The sequence below is a fragment of the Cantharellus anzutake genome (assembly GCF_015039405.1).
Source record: "Cantharellus anzutake strain C23 chromosome Unknown EI90scaffold_40, whole genome shotgun sequence".
In the NCBI taxonomy this organism is placed as follows: domain Eukaryota; kingdom Fungi; phylum Basidiomycota; class Agaricomycetes; order Cantharellales; family Hydnaceae; genus Cantharellus; species Cantharellus anzutake.
In genome coordinates, this window is record NW_024066990.1 from 410,793 (window position 1) to 424,913 (window position 14,121).

General features: G+C 48.8%; 6 protein-coding genes across 6 annotated transcripts; 4 read left to right on the forward strand and 2 right to left on the reverse strand.

Moving 5' to 3' along the window:
• Window positions 1–1,630, forward strand: EI90DRAFT_3223560 (VIT family-domain-containing protein; the record flags this gene model as incomplete). The annotated part of the gene is made up of 7 exons (XM_039066476.1): window positions 1–395; window positions 465–607; window positions 797–1,023; window positions 1,087–1,141; window positions 1,210–1,261; window positions 1,324–1,402; window positions 1,466–1,630. The coding sequence occupies exons 1-7, from the start codon at window positions 118–120 to the stop codon at window positions 1,628–1,630; spliced, it is 999 nt and encodes a 332-aa protein (XP_038913640.1). The 5' UTR covers window positions 1–117.
• A 140-nt stretch (window positions 1,631–1,770) lies between these two features.
• Window positions 1,771–4,843, reverse strand: EI90DRAFT_3126915 (ubiquitin carboxyl-terminal hydrolase 14; the record flags this gene model as incomplete). The annotated part of the gene is made up of 10 exons (XM_039063959.1): window positions 1,771–2,115; window positions 2,189–2,322; window positions 2,378–2,710; window positions 2,762–2,847; window positions 2,913–3,733; window positions 3,790–3,908; window positions 3,966–4,148; window positions 4,211–4,442; window positions 4,498–4,641; window positions 4,751–4,843. 10 exons carry the CDS (start codon window positions 4,841–4,843, stop codon window positions 1,771–1,773), a joined length of 2,490 nt encoding a protein of 829 aa, XP_038913641.1.
• A 1,446-nt stretch (window positions 4,844–6,289) lies between these two features.
• Window positions 6,290–7,807, forward strand: EI90DRAFT_3156126 (uncharacterized protein). Its single transcript, XM_039066034.1, has 5 exons — window positions 6,290–6,930; window positions 6,991–7,124; window positions 7,185–7,284; window positions 7,340–7,378; window positions 7,439–7,807. The coding sequence occupies exons 1-5, from the start codon at window positions 6,682–6,684 to the stop codon at window positions 7,517–7,519; spliced, it is 603 nt and encodes a 200-aa protein (XP_038913642.1). The 5' UTR covers window positions 6,290–6,681; the 3' UTR covers window positions 7,520–7,807.
• Window positions 7,808–7,834: 27 nt separating this feature from the next.
• EI90DRAFT_3067300 (uncharacterized protein) lies at window positions 7,835–11,204 on the forward strand. The gene is made up of 11 exons (XM_039061011.1): window positions 7,835–7,918; window positions 7,963–8,004; window positions 8,064–8,124; window positions 8,204–8,495; window positions 8,547–8,745; window positions 8,816–9,262; window positions 9,320–9,837; window positions 9,888–10,158; window positions 10,211–10,595; window positions 10,656–10,793; window positions 10,850–11,204. The coding sequence occupies exons 2-11, from the start codon at window positions 7,963–7,965 to the stop codon at window positions 11,092–11,094; spliced, it is 2,598 nt and encodes an 865-aa protein (XP_038913643.1). The 5' UTR covers window positions 7,835–7,918; the 3' UTR covers window positions 11,095–11,204.
• Window positions 11,205–11,908: 704 nt separating this feature from the next.
• On the forward strand, window positions 11,909–13,040 carry EI90DRAFT_3067306 (uncharacterized protein). Its single transcript, XM_039061012.1, has 4 exons — window positions 11,909–12,108; window positions 12,180–12,306; window positions 12,377–12,798; window positions 12,879–13,040. Exons 1-4 carry the CDS (start codon window positions 11,932–11,934, stop codon window positions 12,939–12,941), a joined length of 789 nt encoding a protein of 262 aa, XP_038913644.1. The 5' UTR covers window positions 11,909–11,931; the 3' UTR covers window positions 12,942–13,040.
• Window positions 13,004–14,046, reverse strand: EI90DRAFT_3067307 (ribosomal protein L21e-domain-containing protein). The gene is made up of 5 exons (XM_039061013.1): window positions 14,022–14,046; window positions 13,897–13,966; window positions 13,726–13,840; window positions 13,456–13,655; window positions 13,004–13,377 (listed from the first exon to the last, which is right to left on the reverse strand). The coding sequence occupies exons 2-5, from the start codon at window positions 13,955–13,957 to the stop codon at window positions 13,265–13,267; spliced, it is 489 nt and encodes a 162-aa protein (XP_038913645.1). The 5' UTR covers window positions 13,958–13,966; window positions 14,022–14,046; the 3' UTR covers window positions 13,004–13,264.
• Between the last annotated feature and the right edge of the window lie 75 nt (window positions 14,047–14,121).

Below are 14,121 nucleotides of genomic sequence, written 5' to 3' on the forward strand. Positions count from 1 at the left end.
GAAGCGAAGTGCAGTCCAATGAAATGTCCCCACATGCACAATTCAATTCCAAACCTTATAGCTTAAAGGCCTTCCAGCTCCACGGCACCCCCTGCCTGACCTCGTTACTGCACCTCGATGGCCCACCAAGCTACAGACCTCGCCCGTAACTACGGTTCCATATCTTCTTCCAGCGAGCATGCCCCCGCCGTGCCCCTCAGACGCTCCAACGTCAATTCCAATGGCCATACCAACACCACTGCCGAGCCGCTGTGGGCTCTGACTTCTCACAATGACGAGCTTGCACCTCTGGCTGCGAAATGCGATAAGCATAACGAATCCAGAGACGTGTGCTGCAAAACTCTCAAGGGGGACGATGAACGCATGCTCATCGATCCAGACGTCGTCCGCGATATGTAAGCATAGCTTCAACCTAGCGTTCGATATGCAATGATCTGACAAGCTAGTATATGCTGCTAACTTAGAATCATTGGTCTTTCGGATGGTCTCACTGTTCCGTTCGCCCTTACGGCTGGTTTGTCATCCATTGGCGACTCTCGTATCGTCGTCATTGGAGGTGTGGCAGAGCTCATCGCAGGTGCAATATCCATGGGAATCGGCGGGTTTTGTGAGTAAAGAGTTTGTTATATCTCTCCACTTTCCGCGCACAAGGCCCGCTTCCCTCGATAACTTATAATTCAATTCTTCCATTCCCTTCATTCATTTTCTTCATTTCCATCCACAAACCCATTTAGACCTCATCTTATCATTACTTCCTATCACTAACTAAACCTTCCCGCCCAATTATTGCTCATAGTGGCGTCCCAAGCGGAGCGCGACCATTTCTATTACCTCCGCAAGCGAACCCGGCATCGCGTTCAGCGATCATGTGCCGGAGAGATGGAGCGAGAAGTTCACACCGTACTAGGCCCAGTTGGCGTGAACGAAAAGATCAGCCGACAACTTGCGGATGACCTATTGGCGTTGGAAGATCAGCAAACTCGTGAGGCCATTGAATATGCTCGGACACACCCCGAGAGTGTAGTACCAAAGAAGTCGTGGTGGAGATTCAACTCATCGATGACCGATACTGAAAGCGGTCCGAAGTGGAATTCAGACGTCGGTTTGACGGCTTTCTTGCTGAAATTCGGCGAGGGGATGGGTGAGTTTGCGAACGTGGCATCTTTGCTGGTCGGATTCTTTATTTAATCACATCCTTCCTTTTCTCAGAGGAAGTCCCAACGGCCCGGCTTTACATCTCAGCGTTCACGATCGGCATGGGGTGAGCATTGTTTTACACATCAGCAGTCCCTCGATCTCTCAGCAGCGTAAATTTCAATGCAGATATTTTATTGGTGGACTCATCCCGCTCCTTCCTTACTTTTTCATTAATGTCGCTCAGGTTGCTTTGATTTACTCTTGCGTCAGTCACCCTTCTTTCGTCTTGCTCTATTTCGGGCCTTTACTCACTCCCCGTGGATCTCAGATCATAACGGGGATCGTCTTGCTCATCTTTGGAGCTATCAAGCAGCACTTCACTGGTGGGAAGGGTGGTTTCTCAGGATATGCTTGGGGAGCGTTTAGCACGCTCTTCGTTGGAGGTGTTGCAGCTGGTGCTGCATTCGCCATCGTCAGAGCTTTGGAAGCTTAGAACGACAACCAAAAAATGCAACTTATGCGCTCTCATCAATATATTGTACCTCACCTTGTATAGATCATGCAGCGTTCTTTCAATTTTAATGATATGCTCTGTTATTACACCAAAGCGAAACAGTGCTTTGTTAGTACACTTTACAACCTTTCAAAAAAGTAGAGATAAGCTAATGGCATCAAAGATTTGACACTCTCCTCGTCAGCTTTGACTACTTTCTCGTCGTTGAACAACACCCAAGAGTCTCCATCTGCCGCACCAAGTCCTGGTTCACGAATATGGGCCACGTAATGCCCAGAGTGAACGGAAGGACCCTTGTGGGAAATGAACGCTTTCAGTCGGTAATTTGCTGGAAGATCAACAGTGCCTCCCGGAACGTTCTTCGTGCTAGAAGTCACATCAGCACCACCGAGTGGTGTTGAATCTTCGCCTGTGTCATCAGGGTGACTGAACAGCCAGTCGATCGCTCGTTCGGTGCTTCCACCCTAGAGAGCATGGGAAACGAGCCAAAGCCATTCCGATTAGAAGGAACCAAAGTGGAATTGAAGAATCACCTACCGTTTCCCTCAAAGCTTTTCGCGCCTGCTTCTCTGTGAAACCCATGTCTGCGATCAAAGCAATTGACTCGGGGGCTGGTTCAGGACCGCTCGCACCGCCCCCACTGCTCTGAACTGGTATCGGATCATCAATGTCTGTTGAGTGCGAACGGTCAGTATGAATTCCGCGAAGCGGGATGATAATTAATACCGGGATCGTCCATATGTGCAAAGAGCCATTCCATTGCGGCCTCTCCATCCTGATTCCCCGTCGCTAACAACGCCTTTTGGCATCTAATAAGTGGGAAGCCCATCGATTCGAGCATAGACAGCGCCCCTTCATTGTATGTTGGCTGGTTGGTAGTCGCACCTGAAGATGATTCTGCATGCATTGGTGGAGGCTCAGTCGAAGCGTATTTTCGATGGGAAGACCGATAAGCTTTTTGTTCACCTTTGGGAAGAGGCTCCTCTCCCGGCTGAATTCCATGCCCGAGATACTTGTCCAGCGTGATGTTCCCCGATGATGGGAGTTGAACGGGAATGGCTTATGAACCATTTAGTTAGCGTACGATAGCGACTCATTTCGAATCCTCACCTAATTTCTGAGGCACCCAGTTGACGAGTTGAAATTTCTTCGCGTGCACGACCAGTACTTGGGGAAAAGTTGCAAAGCTACTCTTTCTGCGATGGAGTCCGCAGCAATGAGCCCCCATAGATTCCTAGGGCAATCAACAGCAACAACCTACTTATTAGCGATCACATTCTTCGAACAAGCAGGACATCTCCACTCCAGTGCTTCGGTAGCGGTCAAAAGGTTCAGACACTCCTCAAACAACACATCCTCGTATTGAACGTTCGCTGCCTCTTCCCCGACAGCTTTCTTTTCTCTTGCTGGTACGGCCACGCTCACGACGTCATGTTCATCCACCCGATAGCTCACCCTTTTGCAGTCCCCACATTGGAGTCGCTGCTCCATTCCATAATTGAAAACTTCGGTAGGATCCTGAGCGTGCCCTCTTTTCTTATAGCCTTGGCGAAGGACCTTAATGAGATGCGTAAGAAATTCTTCTGAATCTTGTTGACGCATCGTGGAGAACTCAGAATGCCCTTTCCCTATAAGGGCTTTGAACATGGCCGGCTTTATTCCCTCCTGGAAGACTGGTTGTAGAGCACCTGCAGGGATGGAAGCATCCGAATTCGGAATCGGAGCCTCAGATATCTGCGCGGGGAGCGCAGAGGAAGGGGATTTTCGCGGGTGGGAATACCTCCCAGAGAGAAGACCATCAGCAAGCTTGTACAATTGGCATTCTAGGCAATCTGCGGGAGAGTCGTATGCGCAATTCTGGAAGTGTTGCTGTGCAGCTGAATCTAGGGTAGAAGAGTCGGAAGTAATGTAATATCGGGAGCGGAAGGAGGGAAGTGAAAACAGGGTTTGAACTGTTGAAGCCATGTAGCAGCTGTTGCCCAGATTCGAGAGTCCTGTCAAGCCAGGCCCGAACAAAGGCTCAAAAAATTTTCCGTCCTCTCCAGTCATGCTAAAGTCAAACTTCAAGTTCTGCTCTATTTGCTGAACACGGAAAGGGTTAAATTCAAGAAAGGAGGCGAGGGCAACGGAGAGTTTACCAATTCAGTGATAGTTTTCTCCGTCTTAACCTGAGATTGGATGTTAATACCGAAAGCTGACAAATGCAACGCTATTTCGGGGTCCAGCTTGGAGTCGTTGCATGCATAGCAGTAAATGTCTGGGGCGACATCATCGGTCTGGAGAAATAAAGTCTGGACGAGGAGGATAAACGTACCTGCATTCCCCTCAGCGGTGATCGTCCCTAGTTTGACTGCGACAGGATGAGATGTTTCCTCCCAATGCTTCAACCCGTGTCCATGGCCTCCCAGTCCACCAAACTGCTGTCTCCCACAACCCAACGAACCACAGGTTAAGCATAACCACAAATTCTCCGTCAGCTCACATAAAAGACAATGGGCTAGCCCGAAGCTTCAATATGTGTCGGTGTCGGGGTTTGTTGGAGCGTAAGCGTGTGTTCACATGCTACGATTTCTTCTTCCCAGGCTTTGACTTCGGATTGACGAGCGGAAGACATAGAAGACATGATTCCGTCAATCAGGGACTTCACTTTTATGTTTTCAGAGGCTTCAGGAATGAGTACACCGTTTTCTGTATCATCTATCCACGAGCGGAGAGTAGTACTCCAAGTGTATTTATCCTCTTCGCGCTCTTCCAGTATCGCTATGCGCTTGAGCGGCGGTTCTTGATCATCCTATGAACCCAGAAAATAATTGTATGCCTAACAATTGGAGTCAAATATGGCATACTCTTCTAGGTTTTGCGTGTCTTTGGATATTCAACGACAACGGATGGCCAAATTTCTTCGCGTGAATTGTGGCATGGCGCCTCTTCTGATCCACACATCCTCCATTGAAACATGTAAGGCACACATCCACCCCTCCCTGCCCGTCCTGTCTCGGCCGTAATTTTTAGATTAGGTGAGGAAGCCCAGCGTCGATCGAGGGAAAGCAATGCAATGATCAGCGTATCTAAATATTCAACAGTTCGGAGAGAGCGTACCTGAGAATCAAAGCATTGGGTGCACTCCTCGCGGTGGACCGCTTGAGAGAGCCTTGGTGAGCTGAGGGGAACAATCGCCTTGATCCATGACATTGTGCCGCCGATCTGGGTAAGGCTAGTTAGGGAGCAACTTCCCACGATCCGCACGTGAACAAGCTCTGTGAGAATCTGGCTGAAAAAGGAAAGAGGAAATGGAGGAAAGGTGAAAAGTATAGTAGAGAATGCAGTATGGGATGTTTCATTTTCTCTATGCTTTGTTTTGGTTTAGTGTTTAACGGTCCAACGAAGATGGCTTCTGGCATCAGTGCTCTGTATTGTCAGGGTCAAACGTGGGATGTGGGTTGCAACATGAAATAGAAAATAAATCAGGTTAGCTGACTGGCTCATTCCATGTCCAATGGGACGCGCTTTCCATCACTCTCAACAACGACTTCTGCAACTGCACCTCTCACCGTTTGTGACCACTGTCAGTCCAAGTGGCAGGCCCCCGGGTTTTCATCCATCCTTCACTCCCATTTCGACCCCGGACTTTGACCTCTGGACGTTGTTCTGATGCATGGCATTCCAGCGGTTGAATGTAGTCCCCTGATAATTATAATGAAATTGAACTAGACACATCGGTCATCAACACAAACAGTCACGAACGCCAACTGCACAATGGAAGCTTGATTAGCACCGAGAACAAGCTCATTTAAAATAGATTGATGAACTGCCCACTGCGACCATTTTATACCTTCACGCTCCAACAAATCTCGTCATACTAGATTGCTCGCCTAACCTGCATGCATTGAAGAACGGATTGCATTTCAAGAACTGGCTTTGCATGTACAGCGCGGAGCGAACATACGGTGATGCTTTGTTGTGTAGTACATAGACGCCACCGGGCCTGAGTGAGGCGAGTGAAGATAATGTGAAATAGTGGGGGAAGGCATTGTCAATCAAGTTGCTTGCATGAGAACCTAAACTAGGCGTAGAAGTTAGAACACGATTGATGTGCACAATGTGCCATTGCCGCAGGGTCACCGATTGGCCGTTCAAAGTCACAGACCACGTTCGCGGGGGAAGGAGATGGGCTTAAGCAACGTACACCGGAGGGTCTAGCTTGAGATATCTGGCCTCTTTCAGCGCTCGGACTTCACAAGACTGTGATACCGTTCAAAAGAATACTTGCGCGGGGTAATGGGACATACAGCAGAACGGAAGGATCCAGTTACTAGATGAATTGATCACCGATCGCGGAAACAACTCCGGTGATGTCCCAAGCCGTGGGTGACGTCACGGGCAATCGGATTGGCTCGTACAAGTCATTAATCTCTCGTTGACGACATTAGGTTGGGAAAATAGCAAAAAGAAAAGATAAAACTGCAGCACTCAGGATTCCCATGTAGTCCCCTACCATGGTACTAACTAAGCGGTACACGGCTTAACTTCGCAGATCGGACGGGATGCGGTGTTTTCCGAGTCCTATGGCCGCAGATGGGATAATCCGTATTCCCACGTTTGATAAACCTCTATATCGGTTGTGGCAGTCCGTCATTAATGGAGCGTGGGTGCGGTCTTAGCTGAGACAGAGGAGGGTTGGAATTCGGCTGGGGAGAGAGAGAACCGTTGACCTATATATAGATGCATGCTTTTCAATCCACTTGCCTTCCCCGCCAGTATAGATATTCATCAGACGTGGAAATACGGATTATGCCATCTGCGGCCATAGGACTCGGGAAGCGCCGCATTCCGTCTGATCTGCGAAGTTAAGCCGAGTGCCGCTCAGTCCCCTACCATGGTAGGGGACTATGTGGGAATCCTGAGTGGTGCGGTTTTATTTTTTCCTTTTGCTACTTCTTTCTCCCTTGTCAGAATAAATACGTAACATTTCTCGCATCCTGAGTGGACAAAGCCGCTAGCCAAAAATATTCTTACAGCGGCTCGAGAAAATGCACGTCAGCGCTTTGCTTATCTTCTCCTCACTCGGCATCGCGAACTCCATTTCTGGAGTTATCGCAAACTCAAATGTTCATGAACGGACCAGTGGTACGAGGGAGGTTCGGTTGTGGGATCATCGATCCAAAGCACCAAACTGTCCCAAGACTGCCCACACGGAGAGTCTGTCGAATAGCACATTGTACCTGTGGGCTATCAATGCAAAGGACGGGTATTCTTACCCTGAGTGCTGGGCTATGCAAGTTCGTTCCTCATTTCAATCTGGGCAATGAAACGATAGAGCTAATCTACACCACTTTCAGCCCAATTTCACTATTCCTCACCTGGCAGGCTTGGAGGGGACTCTAGGTTTAAGTTTGGGTAACGGCTCAGCCGTGGGATACAATAGGTGGACGAAGGCTTTAAATTCTTCCCTTCATGGACCCCCCGCAAACCAGTGAGTTTGGACTGACCTCCACAATTGCAACCCAACCCGACGGGTAGTTTGTTTCACCAGATATGTTATGATCCTCACTGGCTCTGTGCTGGTGCACTTCCCCAATGTTACGGATATAGTAAGGCTGGTCGCAGGCCAAATTATCATCGCCATCGACATCGTACGTTGGTTTTGGCGTCAGATCTGCGCCATCTTATCCATCCTCACATTTTTAGTCTTCCGTCTCCTCTGGACATTATAGTGACTGGGCCGCGGTAAGCAGGCTCCTTTGGCCCGATCTCGTGGTGTTGGCTGCACTGACCCTTCTATTATAGGGAGCCTCGGCGATATCGGTTCAGTTCCAAAATGGTTTGATACCAGCCCATTCTGTCGTCAACTCGTCCTATTGCGGGTAACTTTGATCGGTAGTGGTCGTGTATACATCTTATGGAGGGTGCTGCTGTCGCTACATTTTGTTTGTCATGGAGGCTGGAGTCTTGCCTGTCGCTATATAGTACTACACAGATTTCCTGAACACAGATCAGGCACGGGCCTGCACTGCTATTTCAATAGGTCGTATCTCGAATTCCGTATACAGCTGGTGGGGGCTCCAGTAACCTCAGAGGTGATATAGAAAAATATAGTGTTATGCCCCGAAGGGGCCTTTGTTGGACCAGATGAGAGTAGTTAGAATTTTTTAGGGTAAACAACTGTAAATACATGCTCGAGGTTGTCCTTCCAACAGGTGAAGCGTGGTTGCCTCCAGCAAGCGCTAGGCGCTCGAGGATTTGACATGTGATTTGAATTTGCAACTAGTCCATTCAAAGCAGTTATTCAAAAAGGTCGACTTGGAGCCATCATGTCAGTTCCACATCACCATCATCGACCAACTCTCAAGCAGGTACGGGGGGTGCGATAGAGCTTCAATGCTATTCCCCTGAATTTTTTCTTGTGCGTTAGCAAAACAAATCTTTTAAATCACGACATAAAACGAAGGGTCAGCTCAAGGCTTTATCGAAAGGTAATAGCCCTCTGTGTGTCTACACAACCAATTCGCCTTCATTGCATTATTCTTACCTTTTTTGGATTTCTACCCTCAGGCCGGGCTGTACGCCAATCTGCCAAAGCGTCGCAAAACCCTCAGAGTGCCGCAGCGCAGCTCCGCGCGGACCGACGCATCCAGTCAAAACATTTGCAAGCGAAAAAACGAGCTGAGATTGTTGAGGCGGGTCGGGTTTTTTCTGGTCCCGATGCGGCTCCCAGAGTGGTAGCAATCATCCCTTTGTGCGAGGATGTCAATGCTGTGGGGGTTTTGACTGCCTTATTGAGCCCATTGGACTTGGGGGAGGAAATCCTCGGAGAAATACCGCAAACTGGCTTGTGGAAAGTGAAGTAAAGCATCCGACGTTGATTCCCTTGTTAGTCGCTAACATGTCCCCCAAGAATTCCTCGATTCAAAACGTCCCTTCAAACCTTACTCCTACCATACCACTCATTCTACGCCGCACTCGACGCGACCAAGGCTGCTGACTACGTTATTTTTGTCCTGTCGACCCAAGTCGAAGTGGATGATTGGGGTGACACGCTACTTCGAAGCTTGCAAGCGCAGGGCTTGCCCACAATTGTAACTGTTGCCGCCGATGTCAGTAAGAGTTTTCCTTTACACCCGCCTATTCGTTCAAAATTGTAGAAGACTCATTGTGCCCGAACAGTCCTCGTCCACAACACCCTCGTCATCCTTCAAGAAGGACCGTTCCCTCGTTATAAAATCCCTCCTTTCTTTTATTCAATACTTCTTCCCATCTCAGCACCGCGTACACGACCTTGGTCCCGCCTGCGTTCCCTCTGAAAATTCTTTATTGTCTTCCCTCAACCAGAATGAATGCCTCAATGCGCTCCGCAGTCTATGCGAGGGTCTGCCAGCGAACGCGAGGTGGCGAGATGGCCGAATGTGGCTTGTTGCGGATGCCAATGAAGGGTATGGCTCCAGCATCCCTTCACTATCCTGGGAGCCAAATTTGCAAGAGACAGGTGCAGCCGAACACGATGACGGGGAGCCACGCGGGACTCTGAGTGTAATTGGGACCATCCGAGGTGCACCACTTTCTGCTAATCGTTTGATACATATTCCCAATTATGGCGACTTCCAGATTGACAAAGTGTGCCATTTGTTTGTAGTGGTCTGGGTTGATCGATTGATCATGTTTTGCTTTTAGGTCGTGGATGCCTCAGCCTCCACTCAGCGCGGGAAGAAGGCGACTACAAACTCCCAGGAGCCTGAAGTGTCATCGGAACTGACAATCCTCGCGCAGCGTTCATCCAAATCTGGCATGGATGAAGATGAGGACGTAGATGATGCTGATTCCCTTGTTTCTCGGATGGAACCCGATACGATGCAAAATGAGCAGACTTGGCCCACCGAAGAAGAAATGAATGGTGGCGTCGCAGCTCAGACTGAAGATTCTGTTAGGAAAGGTGTTAAGAAAGTTAGAGTCCCCAAGGGAACTAGCTCTTACCAAGCGGCCTGGATTGTCCACGAAGATGATGAAAACGATGTGGAAGAATGGGAAAGCGAGGATGAAAATAGCAAGGATGGTAATGAGGACGAGGTCATGGAGGACGAACCGACGGAGGCTCCTCAGTTCAATGAAGAGGAAGAAATGGAAGACATTGCCCTGGATGAAGGCAAACGTGGCGCATTTGAGGATCTTGATGCAGCCGAGGAGGAACGACAGTAAGTCCTCGTACCCTTTCGCTATTACATGTCAACGAGACGAAATCCAGGCTTGAATCGTGGCGGAAAGCACAAGCAGAATCTCGTGCTCGTCAGAAGGAGGACGAGACCGATTTGGAGTTCCCGGATGAAATTAACACACCTAAGGATATCCCTGCTCGGCAGCGATTCGCTCGTTACCGTGGATTGCGATCCTTCCGTACGAGCCCCTGGGATCCTTTCGAGAACTTGCCGTTAGATTACGCTCGGATCTTCATGCTGGAAGACTACAAGAGGATCGAGAAGAGCGTGCGACGGAAAGCGGCGGAGGAGGGTGTGGCGGTGAGGACCTTTGTTTCACTAGTTCTTTCACACTTACTGACGCTCTGGTTAGCCTGGCACAAGGGTGATTGTGTACATAAAGAATGTACCGCGATCCCTATACACCTCACAATCATCGCCTTCGTCAGCTCTCCCTCTGATTATCTTCGGGCTCTTCAAATATGAACACAAATATTCCGTCGGACACTTCTCAATCCAACGCAACACTGAGTACACAGGATCTGTGCGCTCAAAAGACCCCCTTGTTCTCTGCGTTGGCGCCCGTCGGTATCGGGTCAACCCCATTTATAGCGAGCATCGTACAGGGAAAGGCAATGGGTTATACAAGTTTGAGAGGTACCTCAGGCATAGCCATGCTACTGTCGCCAGCATATTTGGACCAATTGGGTTTGGCAAGCAGAGCTGTACCCTGCTGAGGGAAGATGCGGACCCACAAGGTAAGCAATTCTTCACTGTTCAGCGCTCTGTTGCCGGCTGAAGCTATACGCTGTGACCAGCACCCAAACTCGTTGCGACTGGCTCTTTCATTAACGCAGATCCAAAGCGAATAATTGCTAAACGCATTATCCTAACTGGGCATCCGTACAAAGTTCACAAGAAAACCGCGACCATACGATACATGTTCTTCTATCCTGGTAAGCTTTATCGAATCCCATAGATTGAATGCTATTGACCATCCTCCCTCCAAAAGAGGACGTCAAATACTTCTCCCCTGTTCAGCTTTACACCAAGTACGGACGAACTGGTCATATCACTGAATCATTGGGCACACACGGCTACTTCAAAGCCCACTTTGATCAACCCATCTTTCAGATGGATACTATCTGCCTCAACCTCTACAAGCGAGTGTTCCCGAAGTGGAGCGAGCCATGGGTAGACCCTACTGTGAGACCCAAACAATTAAAAGAGACAACATCCATGGATGTGGAAATGTAGTCATTTTCTAATCACTGAATTTTCCCTGCGCATTTTACAATACTATTCTATTGTTAATAATGTTCAACACACATTATCCTAGTCTTATTTTGTGCAAGGATAGCGGTGGTGATGTGTCATTGTTCCATGTGGTATGTTGTAGCATTAGCGTTCCGCTTCTAGTGCGATAATCATCTTCGAGCACGTAAAGGCATGTGCCAGCTGATGTGTGCAAAGTGTGTGCGGATTAGGCTATTCATGTTGAAGCCACAAAATCCTATGAGAAGGAAAACACGTTGTAGTGTGCTTGGATCCAAAATAAACTTTGGCGATGAGACACTGTTAGGGGTTTAGTGGTATGATTTGCCCTCAGGGATGAATATTAATCCAAAAAAGATGGGCGAGGTTCCGCGATCGATCTGCGGCAAGCCCCAATCATCTACAGCAGCAGCAGCAGCAGCTTAGCTAGAGCTTGTTGTTCTTGTGTTCTTGTGCCCCGCAGCCGCGTCCGTGCGTGGCAGGTCCCCCGACATGTTGACATCTGAGTGTACATGAAGGGTTCATCAGTACATGGTAAGATCGTCTAGTTGGCATGATCGGGGTGGAGTCCCTTGAGTTGCAGCGTGGTATGCAAGCTCTAGCTGCCCAGACCTGACTAAAACCCGAGTGTGGCGTATGTTATGAACTCTGGCATATTGTATGACGATTCTACAGTTGAGGGGCCTATGGAAGGGATATATGGTAGGTCTCCATGTGAAGGCAGGGAAACAATAAGACAAAGTACATGTACCTAAGCGCCGTTGAATTGCAGTAAATGGCATCCACATGACTCACCGTTATGTACGGAATATAAAACCCATGTCAGAATCTCCCAAAGAGTTACCGCCCACAGACGCGGATGGTGAAGACAAGGCCCTCGGAGTCCCGGAACCGGAACTCGTGCAAGATGGCTCACCGGAAAGGGATCAGTCTTCAGAGAAAGGAGGTGATTCACAAGCGGAACAAACCCCGTCCAAGCCTTCGGAGGCTCAAGATGTAATATCCTCTCCTGTCTACTGAGTTCCTCAGAGTGCTAACTTTTCAACGTATTGGTGTTCATACTTAAGTCACCATGGCACGCGATATATTCTCCCGCACATGGCGCTTACTATTTCTATAATACCTCCACGAATACGACAACTTGGGTGAATCCATTAGCCCCAGCGCAACCTGATACCAAGGAAGATACGAAAAGTACGTACCAGTGTTTCAGACCATCCGAGTTTCTTATTTATCGATCTGCTGCTCTGCCTCGTGTTTCTAGCCCGGACTCCCGAAGCATCAACATCTGCACCATCTTCTCAGCCCCCACCATCCCAACCCAGTTCCTCTGCAAAGCCTGCCGCTCCCACATCTGATGCCCTCGGCGGAATAGACCCCGAATTGGCATTCCTTGATCCTTCCCTTGCATACGCCGGCCCATCTGCCTCGTCCACATCCATCGTCCCTTCATTCACCGCCAAGTTCTCCGCACGCACTGGGAAATTTGCAGGCGCCTCAGCACGAGATCCATCCCATGTCTCCGAGTACGAACGCGCAAAGCGCATGAGCGAGGCGTATTTTGACGTCGAGGCGTGGCAGAAAGAGGTGGCAGAAAGAGACGCAGCGAAGAAACGGGCAGCCGAAGAAGCAGAGGTGGTAGGGGAGAATCCAAATCAGAAGAGGAAACCAACCAAGGCTGATATTGTGCGTCTTATAATAATTTTGTTTTCATCGGGAACACGTTAAGCTCACGTCGCCCACCTTACTCACTCTCTTCCCATTAGGCACGGTGGAAGGAAGCTAAGAAAGAAAAGAAATCCCGGAGGACTGCATGGTTGCGGGAATGAGCCCCCTGATGTACTTAGATAACGTTAACTGTACTCTAGACCCGCCGGTCCACCACGATGGGTATGACTAATAGCATTTCAGAGCAATTTCTAATTCGCAGAAAAGATTACATAAAATGGGCATCTAACGCAGCTTCAAATTGAACGCGCAGGCTTAAGGCAGGAAAATGCTGGAGCGTAACTCTGATTTAGATCTAGTATCTGACAACTCTCGTTGAAGATGATCCATTTGGTTCGGAAGGGCATGCTGTCAATCATATTCGACATGAGTGAAACATACAAGAGATAATGGAAAGGGGATCGAATGCCAATGAAAGGAGAATTTAGATAGTCGTCTCGTAGCGGAGAGGAACGATTGTCTGTGGGAGGTTGTCGACGCCTGACACGATATGAGCAGTGCGGGGTTGGGCAGGTATACGCTTGAGTATAAGTTTCTCTGTGAAGGGTAAAGACCGAGTGTCATCAGAACAATCAAATTTAACGGAGTAAAAGAATCGGGGAATTGCCAACTTACTCGTCTCGCCATTCTTCCTGGCCTCAGCCCTCTTCTTTTCGTTCTCCTTCACACGGTTTACAAACTCCTCTCTTGACCTGGAGTGTTTAACGTGCTCAACCCGAACGCTGATTCGCTTCTCAATGTATCGATTGCCGACAATCTTGTTCACGATGACACCAACAGCTGATGGTGTTATATTGAACACAACACCCGTGTGACTGTTAAAATGCGGAGCATGCATGCATGAGAGGGACCATTTGGTAGAATGACAGCTAAGCTGACACTTACCCATGGTAGTACTTGTGGGGCATGCCCTTCTGTTGAGCCGAATTTGTCTTAATATCAACAAGATCACCCTTGCGGTAGGTGGTGAGGTACGTCGACATTTTGATAGGTCCATGCTCTGCGACACTGCTTTAGAATTTCGCATATTTGTGCATACGGCTGCAAGTTACCAACCTTTGAACCCGCGCTTGAACAGGCGGCGCGTACGTGCGCGATAACCGTATGAGTGTGGCATCTTGAGGACCTAGTTCTAAGACTTAAAAAAATATCCCAATTGACGAGGACGATGAAACCTTTACCTTAGCGTTTGGAAGGAATTGATTGGCGGGGAATACCGAGAGCAGAGATACTGTGCAGTTGGCTGTGCTACTTTCGGCTGATTTTGGAATCCGGAAGCAA

Bases quoted from the DNA above. Each gene is read 5' to 3' on its own strand.
- EI90DRAFT_3156126 (XM_039066034.1), top strand. From the start codon at position 6,682: ATGCACGTCAGCGCTTTGCTTATCTTCTCCTCACTCGGCATCGCGAAC. The intron at 7,125-7,184 runs GTGAGTTTGGAC...TTGTTTCACCAG, and splicing joins CATGGACCCCCCGCAAACCA to ATATGTTATGATCCTCACTG. The intron at 7,285-7,339 runs GTACGTTGGTTT...TCACATTTTTAG, and splicing joins TTATCATCGCCATCGACATC to TCTTCCGTCTCCTCTGGACA.
- EI90DRAFT_3067300 (XM_039061011.1), top strand. From the start codon at position 7,963: ATGTCAGTTCCACATCACCATCATCGACCAACTCTCAAGCAG. The intron at 8,005-8,063 runs GTACGGGGGGTG...CTTGTGCGTTAG, and splicing joins ATCGACCAACTCTCAAGCAG to CAAAACAAATCTTTTAAATC. The intron at 9,838-9,887 runs GTAAGTCCTCGT...GACGAAATCCAG, and splicing joins GCAGCCGAGGAGGAACGACA to GCTTGAATCGTGGCGGAAAG.
- EI90DRAFT_3067306 (XM_039061012.1), top strand. From the start codon at position 11,932: ATGTCAGAATCTCCCAAAGAGTTACCGCCCACAGACGCGGATGGTGAA. The intron at 12,307-12,376 runs GTACGTACCAGT...TCGTGTTTCTAG, and splicing joins TACCAAGGAAGATACGAAAA to CCCGGACTCCCGAAGCATCA. The intron at 12,799-12,878 runs GTGCGTCTTATA...TCTTCCCATTAG, and splicing joins AACCAACCAAGGCTGATATT to GCACGGTGGAAGGAAGCTAA.
- EI90DRAFT_3067307 (XM_039061013.1), bottom strand. From the start codon at position 13,957: ATGCCACACTCATACGGTTATCGCGCACGTACGCGCCGCCTGTTCAAG. The intron at 13,841-13,896 runs GTTGGTAACTTG...GCAGTGTCGCAG, and splicing joins GTTCAAGCGCGGGTTCAAAG to AGCATGGACCTATCAAAATG. The intron at 13,378-13,455 runs GTAAGTTGGCAA...TACCCTTCACAG, and splicing joins CAGGAAGAATGGCGAGACGA to AGAAACTTATACTCAAGCGT.